At 34.4% G+C, this 10,660-nt stretch overlaps 1 protein-coding gene across 4 annotated transcripts; it reads right to left on the bottom strand.

The window, feature by feature from the left end:
- Positions 1-2,168: 2,168 nt before the first annotated feature.
- LOC132303412 (sphingosine-1-phosphate lyase) lies at positions 2,169-9,598 on the bottom strand. Of its 4 annotated transcripts, none has more exons than XM_059800647.1 (15): positions 9,165-9,598; positions 8,981-9,026; positions 6,607-6,758; positions 6,437-6,496; positions 6,049-6,273; positions 5,813-5,954; positions 5,546-5,596; positions 5,372-5,463; positions 4,604-4,730; positions 3,838-3,853; positions 3,327-3,434; positions 3,152-3,206; positions 2,924-3,070; positions 2,654-2,732; positions 2,169-2,515 (listed from the first exon to the last, which is right to left on the bottom strand). In XM_059800647.1, exons 1-15 carry the CDS (start codon positions 9,362-9,364, stop codon positions 2,393-2,395), a joined length of 1,623 nt encoding a protein of 540 aa, XP_059656630.1. In that variant the 5' UTR covers positions 9,365-9,598; the 3' UTR covers positions 2,169-2,392. The 4 variants fall into 4 exon arrangements, with proteins under 4 accessions (XP_059656630.1, XP_059656631.1, XP_059656633.1 ...); XM_059800648.1 differs by having other exon boundaries at positions 9,120-9,245; XM_059800650.1 differs by lacking the exons at positions 6,607-6,758; positions 9,165-9,598 and having other exon boundaries at positions 8,981-8,999.
- Positions 9,599-10,660: the final 1,062 nt, after the last annotated feature.

Genomic DNA, 10,660 nt, shown 5'->3' on the forward strand with positions numbered 1-10,660 from the left:
GTCAAATGTCATGTCACTGTTTTATTGTGCACACCAAGGATAACTGAATTAAGTGAACTGATAGGGCCACCTATTGAGTTAATACTGAATAGGACAAGAGTGCAATTAGTCCATGAATCAGGTTGAGCATTCATAGATAAATATAAAATTAAAAATGGCTAATTCAGTGTATAAGACTCCGTCATTGTCAAAAGAGGGTCAAATTTATAGTCTTGCCTCCGCATATAAAGAAGTTATTTCGGTTTCAAACCCGGAGCAACTTCATCATTGCACCAAAACCCCCCATCATCTTAGAACATTCATGAATAACCTATTCTGATTTCAGTGCTATCCATCATTCAAAATGTCTTGAATATCGATCATTCAACTTGTATAAAAATTTTCATACAGCCCAACTGCAAAATCAACTTTTGAGCAACACACAAACAAAATAAAGAACCACATTTTTCGTTTGGTTTCTGAGAAAATACGGAGAAATAAAAGAAAGTTTGGAGGACAAACCAAAAAAAAATCATTCATTCGCACGAGCTTTAGAATGCCATGTGGCTCAATTGAGCTCTGTGTGTGTGTGTTTTCCCTCGAAAAACAAAAGAATAGCGACCACAAGAATCAAGATTCAATACTCGGCACATAAACAGAAAAAAAAAATTGGTTCATCGGACTTGCCTGGCGGTGATTGATTTTGGGAGTGGCATGCCGGTGATCGAAGGTTCGAGAATTCTCAACCACAGATTTTTGTGGGACCCGGTCCCACCATAAGGCAAGGGAATAATCTAACTTCAGACGAAAGTATGTGGCGTTTTTCGTTTGGATTTTCAAAATAGTTCTTCAAAATGAAATTTTCTTAGGTGTTTAAAGGTAATTTCCCTTTTTCTTTTGGTACAGTTGGTTAGAAAGACTCCTGCCAAGTGGATCCGGTGGAAAGTGAAAAAATTGGTACATCGGACTATTCAATTATTTTAATTTTTGAGTTAAAAGGTAAAGATCACTAATTATTTAATTTTTATATTATAAAAAGAGTATCTGATCTATTATAGTTAATATTAGACATAGGCTCAATTTTTTATTTGATATCATGCTAAGTGCGCATGGTAAAAGTATTCGAGTTTCGAGTAAGCAAGATAATACAACCGCAAAGAGAGCATTGCATGTTGGAATTGAAGAGAATATAAACATCTTACCCATTATAAAAATATATATATATATTGGTCAAGTAAGATTAAAAAAAAAATCATTTTGTAAAATTATTTTTCAGTACAAAATGAAGATAATTTACAAACCAACTACTCCCAAAACATATCTATTACATGCATTCACATGTTAATCCTTATCATAGTTTTCAAATTATAGGCCAGTCCGCTAATTTTTTTTTTTTTTTTCCTCGTTGCAAGAATATTAGAAATTAGTCGTTAGATGAGAGGAAGAGGATGTAAGGCTCAAACACGACTCCTAGACACAAAAAACAACCCAACCAATTTTTTTTTTTTTTTTTCATAGTAGAAATGTTAGAAGTTTGTTGTTAAATGAGAGGAAGAGTATGCAAGGCTCAAACACAACTCCGGACACAAAGAACAACCCCACAAAACAACCCCATTACTCAAGCAACACGGCACTAGCGAGCCGGTCCGGTTTGGGAAATAGAATAGAATAAAAGAACAATAAACGAGGACTGACCTTATGTTTATCACAAAATTATGAAGGGAAATGGAGGGGGTAAAAGGTTTTTTATTCAGGTCTAAACTTCGACTACTTTTAAAATACAAACAATTCTTTTAAAACGTGTGTGAATATCAATTACAAAAAAAAGTTTTTTTATTTCTATTGTTTATAGAGAGAAAAGGAGGTATTTTTTTATTTTTATTGCTTTTAGAGAGAAAATGAGGGATTCACCAACCTCAACATTATTTTGTTGTCCCCAAAATGGGAAGAAACTTCATAATATTAACTTCACCTAGCTTAAATTCAATAAAATAAGACTACAATGGCCTAGGTCCAACGACATTGGATAGAGTTAGGAATTAGTTGGATTAAAAAAATAAGGAGATTCGAACCTAAAAACATAACCCTTTACAACTTGCACAACACCAACACCGCCATAAAGGGGTCTATCATGTCCCATTATTAGAAGATTAAATTGTTTAGTAAAACTTAAACAAGAGAGAGATGAATTTTACGCGCTAATTGTAAATTGAAATTTTCTTTGATACTTGTTCGATCACAACATAACATATCCAATGGTGCCCCCAAAAAAAAATGACTGGAATCGCAAGAACATTGATGAATGTGAAGTGCAGCAAATTCCGTTCTCTACACGCTGTAATGAAGAATTATGCAACAACAGAAGAAAAAAATGAAACACTAAACATAATTGAGAGTACAACAATGTATGCCATTAGCATGAACTGTCCATGAAATCAATCAACAAGTCCTGAACCATATCTCTATCTGGCATCTTTCCAGCAGCACCATATATTGGAGCAAGCCCTCCCTTAATTGGACCCGGGTTTTCTTTCACCTGAAATATAAAGTATTAAACTTATAAAACCGACGCACATAAACTATATACAAAAAGGTTAAATCATCATATCTGTTGGCAATCACAACATTCTGATCAAATGGCTACTGGAATTTTAATCATTAACAAGTAACTTACAGTTTGCACAGAATTCCTCAGATCCTCCAGGAAGTCCTCCACGACTAATACGTGTTGAAGGGTTATGCAGATATGAATGCTGATAAAAAGCAGAGTCGATTTTTCAGAATAAAAATGTACTTCACCCCTTGATAGGTACGATTTAAAATTTATAAGTGACGATAATTGGAAAATACGGAGTATTGTATAAACCATTCTTGCTGCCAACAGCGCAGATGACTATTACAATAAATATTCCCAGTTTCAGATTTTCTTGAGTGAAAAACACACCTATTAGGCCTCTGCAATGCATTCAAATGCCAGCCTTTAGATGACATAATGTCATTAACTTCGAATATGTCTATAACATTAGATCCAAAAGCCACAATAGTCATGTCTGGCCTTCCAATTATAAACAACTCGGCAATCTCCTTTATTCTGCAAACCAAGTAACATTAGCTTCTAGCAGTCTTATTTTCTGAAATACCATTCAAAATTTTATGTAATGAAGAAACACACCCTTTTTGCAATCTCTTAGACGCTTCCATAATCTCTCTCGTCTTCTCCAAGTAACCTATAAAAGGTAACAAACAAAAATCACTTACAAATCAAACACTTGCCAGAAGACGTAAGCAATTAGAGAAAGCGCACAGTAACTACGGGATCTTGCAACTTATCAAGTAATGTCTATCACCTTCTAATCCTAAAGACATCATTGCTGCCCAAGCCCCAGCAATTAGACCCCCAGGCCTGCTTCCAGCAATTGTTGGAGATACATAAAGCCCACCAGACCACTCAGTAACTGCAGTAAGATATAAGCAGAAGAGGATACACAGATCCATGAGAAATTCATTTCAACAACCAGGCAGAACGTGTTTCTTTCAACGACTAACAACAAAATAAATAATGACAAATCTTGTCTGCCGATGAGTATAAAGTGGCAAGAAATAACTGTAAATTTACTAGGGTGCCTTCTATGCTTTCAGAGATTGTTTCCTTGTGATTTTTTTTTGATACAAAGATTGTTTCCTAGTATCATGCAAAGGAAGCATACGGTCCGAGTGTTGTGCTTTCCACAGTGGTCTAATCAAACCTCATTTCTCTATGTCTATTGCAACACAAATCGTTCAAGTTTTCCACAAAGAAACAGGAGTGTTTTGACATAATTAAAAGCCAAAAGTTTGTTTAAGAGGAAAGCAACTTACCGGCAACAAATTGATGCTGTTTAATGAAGCCCAATAGTCATGCAGCACACAGATCATTAGTACCCCGCCAACAAATATGCAATGACAAGTGAACAAGAAAGAGTTGATACAGAACCAGGAAACAATAACGTTATCAATGAATAATATCTACTTTTTTTTTATTATATGAAGATTGAATGACATGTACAGTTCAAGAAAAATGTCTAAATCAATTTCATAACATCATTAATAAGCTATCCATGAGAGACATTATTATTATCTTACAATAAGACAACAATAATCTGTTATTATATATAATTTAAAGTCCATTTATTAGGTAAATGTCATAAATTTAACACTTTTCTTGAATGGTGGCATATTAGAGTGAAGAAAGTCATGTCATTAGACAGTCCTCCGCTGGGAACAAGATATGATCAAACTCTTTTCAGTAATCTGATATGTAAATGTTTTCCAGGAATTGATCATTAATTTCATTGTGTACAGGAACGGACTATAATGAAATGATACAGAAAACATGTGATACTCCAGGCTTATCCTGTCTTGATCTCATAAATAGGATCAGCAAATGAAGAAAATATTGGATATGGTGTTTCATCTTTCAAGAAAGATATACATGTTTATAGGTGATTACTGAAACAAAATTTCATCGTTCTAAGATCTTCCCCCCTTCCTTTCCCTTAACCTCCCTACTCCCCCAAAAGGCCAAAACTAAAAAACGGAAAAAGTAAAATGTAAAAGAAAAGGAAACAACTGATGGATCACTTACCTTTCGAATGTCATGATTTCTGTATAGAACTACACTTGTTCCTTTGGGAGCCAACCCATATTTGTGCACATCCACTGATATCGAGGTTACTCCTTCGACTGAAAAATCAAAAGGTGGAATAGGATACCTAAAAAGTGAAGGTTTATTATTAACAGCAAAAAATGACATCCTCAGGTAAATGGAGATACCAGTAATGGCCAGACAGACTAGACAGTAGCTAACAACTTATGGGATACTGCACAACATATTTTTCATAGGGACTTGTTCTAAGTCTCAATATCAAATATAAAGATGGGCACACAGTTAGGAGATCCACATTATAGAGACATTAAGAGGCTCTTATGTGCACTTAATGACATTTTGAATTAAAAGCAACAGTAATCCATGCAATGGAAATATGTCAACAAAAAATACTGTTCAAATGATGGATATAGTTGACAAGCGGATCTATCAATGATAGACAGGCAATCTGATACTTCAGTAGGTCAATATAACTGTGGCTGAATAAAGACACGGCTGCCATCACGAAAAAATGAATAACAAGAAAAGAAGGCTCAAAACAAAAACTTTGATCTTGTGATGGATGTGGTGTCCAGTTGCAGCTCTTCAGTGCACTAGGGGAGCCACACTGGAGTAAAAATTAAGACCAACTGACGAAACAAAAAGAAAGCGCCTTATAAATAGGAAATTGAAGTCCAGAATAGCTTGATTAAAAGAAACAAATTACTTAAAGAAACATCTTAATACACAATTTCAAGCCAGACATACCCAAGTTTGCGAGCGAAAGGCAATACGAAGCCACCAAGACAAAGGTCAACATGGAAACAGATTCCGAAGCCAAAAGCTAATTCACCAAGCTCCTACAAATGGAATTGCAATGTTCTTTAACTGAAAAGCCAAAAGAATTATGTTGAACTTCATATAAAAGATAGTGTCACATACCTCAATAGGATCGATGATGCCATGTGGGAAGCCAGGTGCTGACCCAACAATCTGCAGATTTATGAATTTAAGTTAGTTGAACTTATAAACACAAGTCACCTCACCAAAAAGATAAACATAAATCTTAAGTTGGAAGGGAATTGACTAAAAATTCACGAGTGGCCAAAACTGGAAAGTTAGTGAATTGAAATGCACTCTCACAATATCTTGGGAAAAAATGTAAGGAAATTGGAATAAAATCAGGAAGCATAGTCAAGATATGCATACCAATATGGTATTTCTGTTGATAAACCGTTTAATCGCTCTGACATCTGCTTGAAATTCTTTGTTTACTGGCACACGCCATAGCTTGATGTTGAAATATTGTGCAGCCTTGTCATATGCAGAGTGTGCAGATTCAGGTATTATCCTGTGTTTGGAAAGAGAAAGATGTATATAATTGATTCTCAGATACTGAATAGAATTGCAGCAAAATAAACAGCATATTATCAAAATAAATGTACATTTCTGGTCTTGTTATTCTTTTCTTAGCTTTCATATAGTCACGTGACGATTTCACAGCTAATAATATACTTTCAGTTCCTCCTGATGTCATGTTTCCACATACTTGTCCTCCAGAAGCCTTTTCTTTACTTCCAAGTAGCGCAGCTGTCATTGCGACTACTTCTGTTTCAAATCGCACAACACTCTGGAATACATCCAGATGCAGTGGATTGGTATGTGCAAACCTGAAAATCAATTCAAACATGGGTCTTCAGAAAGCGCTAATAATTTAATTAGAAAGTTACTTCTCTGCAATTTCATATGTGCATAACCAAAGGTGCTAGGTACACAGAATCAGGATATACGCAGCAACATCTAGTATAAACATTAATATGCCATCTTACTAACATTGAACAGGCCTCATTTATCAAAGAAAAATGCCCTTCAGACTCACTTCCTCCAATGTAGCTGCACAAAAATCATGATCCAATGAGTAAACTGGCTTAAGCATAATATTAAACAGAAACTAATGTACGAAAACATGTATGTAGCTTTTTATCCAATAATAACAAACATACACTGTACCAGAACATTTTCCTTGCCAAACCACATCCTTTCCTTTGTCGTCTTTCATTTTCTCTATGACTCCTACTCCTAGGCCTGCCCTCGGCAACTCTGCCCTCCAACCATCCCTTTTGGACTTACCACCAGATTGCAACTTATCTACTACCTAAATAGTCAAGGAATCAAAACAATGATATAATACCATTGCCCGATTCAGAAATAGAAAATTTATGTTGGAGAAAAAAAGATCAAGAGAATCATGCGAAAAGGCACACAAACTATATAGATTAAGCATCTGCAATAGTAACTCTTACCAACAGAACTCACCTTTCTGTTACTTATATATATTTCCCATATTAATTTTGAGATTCACAACAAAACCCATATCATATATTAAAACAATAAAACTATTGCCCCAAGGGCCCATAAGCAAGAGCACAGCTCCAAGACCAATTAAGGTACGCAGCGTACGCTCCACAAGAACAGGCTTACAACACGCATATCTGGGCTCCAACTTTTTTGCATATTGGTATGCATCTCTGCCAATATTCATACGTAAGAGAGAACAAATCTAAAGTTTCTGAACTAATGTTGGAATGAATAATATGAAAGAAAAATTTAGGTCCCCCATAGAATGATAAGGGATCACCCTGCTGCACTAATAATAAGGAGATATGCCCTTCCATTTTCTTCCCTTTCTTTTATCTCCTTTGCTGGCACACATTTCTATTAAGGTAGTTGAAAACTCAAAATTGCCTTTCAATGCATAGAAAAAAGATTTGAAGCACTTATCGGAAACGATTTAAGAGATGGTATTGTTTCTATGCCGGAAGGATTTAAATAAACAAATAGAAGTTCAAGTTATTGGCACAATTTAGCATTGGAATGAGTTAATTCAGTGCCCACTAACATGTAGGGAGCATTCATAAAGAACCCTTGAACAGGTCAGAAATTGTAGATCATGCATGATATATAAGTCTAATGATGACCTCTCTGAGCCTCGAGACCAGTCGAGATTGATTAAATATGATAGAAGCTCCTTGAATATAATAGTAATCCATACTGTTTAACTTAGCACCGGAAATGGGGCCAAATGTTTATAATACCCATTAGCATTTGCTTAGAAGCAAATATTGTAGGATTTCAGTAAATGAGCCAATTTATATTCTTTTTGGGTGATTGTAGCATTCTTGCTCTTACCAATTGCCGTATAACACAATCGTTTTTTTAAGGTCATAACATTATGATGATCATTTTTCCCATGAATTTCCCCAATGCCCTGCATCTTTCTGAAAAGCTTCTTTATATCTTACAAGTTTCTTTCTTTCTTACAAGTTTCTGCAGGATATTTGAAAAACATTCCTAAAACCATTACCAAAGGTTCTTCCAAAAGTTTTTGGATCCGTCCCAACATCTGGAGACAAGTTTCAAAGGAAATCCATTTCCCAACTAAACCCAACTTTCTTGTAAAACAACATTAATAATTATTAATTAATTTTTAAGTTTTTAACACCCGACCCTCCTTCCCTCCTTTACTAATAACAAGACCGTCAAAATCATCGACAAAAAGGTCATCATTCAGTGTTGGTAGATTGGCCGCTAGGCCCACCACTATGAAGTTGGTAGACATTATAAGATCTCCAAAAAGTGACAGGACGAAAAAAGTATGGTCCTATGAAACCATGGCAGTTCGATACGGCTTGAGGTTGAAAAACAATAACAAAGGAGAAAACAGAGCACTCTGGGACATGTCCGTTGCTCAAATCCAAGTTTTCTAAGGTTGACTTCCACTGCTGGTAGACAACTCTCAAATTCTCCTTGGAATAATTGCCACAAGGTGAAGACTCAGCGTTTGGGTTATATACAATAAAAGAAGCCATGGACCAACCAATTAAACAGCCATGATTGATCATTTTTTGTGTCATATCAGTACACCAGAGGGCATGTATCAACCATTAATACACATCACCAGTGAAAAAGTTCATCATCATTCAATTCACTCACAGAAAACATAGAATTTTGGCAGCTAATAATTAAATACAGATCTACCCACTTGGAGGTAAGGAGTCCCTAAGTCCCACTGAAACTCGGAAGATCAAACCTAGGTGTTCAGAAAATACCAACACAGTACCAAACCCAATCAACCCAAAAACCACTAGCATTTAATGCCCAACTTGCAGAATACAGTTAATGCGCAATTCTACGAAACCCACCAACTCTTCACAGCACTTATATCATTTTTTATTGCCCAAAAAGCACTTTCTCAGATTTTCACATCAAACAAAAAACCAACAGCACCAACAAAAATCACAGTAACACGAAATTAAATATGTTCAAAAAATTCATCATTAAAAAAAAATATAAAAAAAAATAATAATCATATCTAACCTTTTGTTTCTCGGAATCAATGTAATTTTTCACAGCAGGTACCAACCTGTAGATCAAAATAAAATTAGACAAATCCGTCAACCATAAATTGCTTATTTCAAATGTTTGTGCACAAAAATCTAAATCTACATATACATACCTACTCATGAATATATAATATATATAGAGATAGAGAATAAATTACTTGACGAAACTCATGAATAAGCCTAGAAGCGTTGCTTTGAGTCCCTTGTCGTGAACGACACGGACGAAGGATTGAAGAACCGAAGCGAAGATGAGAGAGAGAAGAGGGGCGAGAAGCAGATTGAGCGGTTCATACTGAGACAGGAATGAATTCGCGGAAGCTCTGAAGCGATTCAGAGAAGACATGAGCGAAGACTCCATTAGACTTGAATGGGATATTCCAGTGACTGCGTGTATAGAGAGAGAAACAGAGACTAATATAGAGAGAGAATGATGGGTCTGGCTGGCCTTTTGGCCTTTTTGTTATCGCGTGACGGAAACGTCTGTTTTATTGGGGCTTGTTTTGCGTTGCGTTCAATGGAGTTGACAGATTTCTGATTGATGCATTTTTGCGTTCACACCCTCTATCAGACGATCTCGATGGCGTGTGCTTTTGATGTAATTGTTCAGGTACAAAGAACAAGAGTGCAATGATGGGGTGATGTTTATTTTATTGTTTATTTTATTTCCATAATTTTTCAATTTTATCTCTTCACGAGTCTTCACAATGTTAGGACTATAAGCCATTCTCAATTATTAGCCATTCTCGATTTTGTTTTATCACGGGTCTTCACCGACAAATGAAAATATAAGATAATTGATTATTTAAAAAGTTATAATTTTTTTAAAAAATTTATCTTAATCTAATATTTTTATTAACGATTAAAATTTTAACCACCATGTATATATATATTTGTTTTATATTTCAAATTGCATCTTTGTTATGACCATTGAGATACTTCAGCTCTTTATACTCGTCTATTACTTCTTCTTTTTTACTTTGATAAGCATTTGTTAATTATTATAATAATTTATCTAATCTCCAAAAACAAAAATAAAAAAAGAAATTTGAAATATATATATATATATATACTAGAAAAATTCACGTGCGATGCACATAATGAAATAAGACATTTTATATAATAAATAAACTTTATATAAAACTCGATATTTTATTTTTTAAAAATAAAAAAAGAATTCAAAAACAAAAATTAGAAGAATACACAAATGAATCAATTCACTTATCATTTGTAAATATTTATTTCATAATGATATTTAACTCAATACAATGGTAACCATGTTATCAAAATAAACAATTAGAATATATTTGTATAATTTAAATATTGTATACCATATCAATTATTGGCTGCTTTTAGATCAAGATTAATAGACATTCATTTTATTACATGCACGTCAATTAACGTTGTCATTTTCTACAGTTAAAAATTTCCAAAGGTGCAAAATCAACTATCACCTAAGGTACTTACCAAGATGTTCGGACCAATTATATTATACAAACTTAAATTATCATAAGTCTTACCGCCTTTTTTACATTTCATCCTCTGCACCTATTCCTTTGTGAATTTAGTCACAATTTCATATGTAGTGTTGGTAACAAGAAATTATGAATTCTCTAAGAAAAAAATTATACGTAGCCTGGTAAACATCAAAGAAACA

Source organism: Cornus florida, unplaced genomic scaffold (genome assembly GCF_030987335.1).
Source record: "Cornus florida cultivar Cherokee Brave unplaced genomic scaffold, ASM3098733v1 CherokeeBrave_3.0.0_Hap2_Chr04, whole genome shotgun sequence".
NCBI classification, from domain to species: Eukaryota; Viridiplantae; Streptophyta; class Magnoliopsida; order Cornales; family Cornaceae; genus Cornus; species Cornus florida.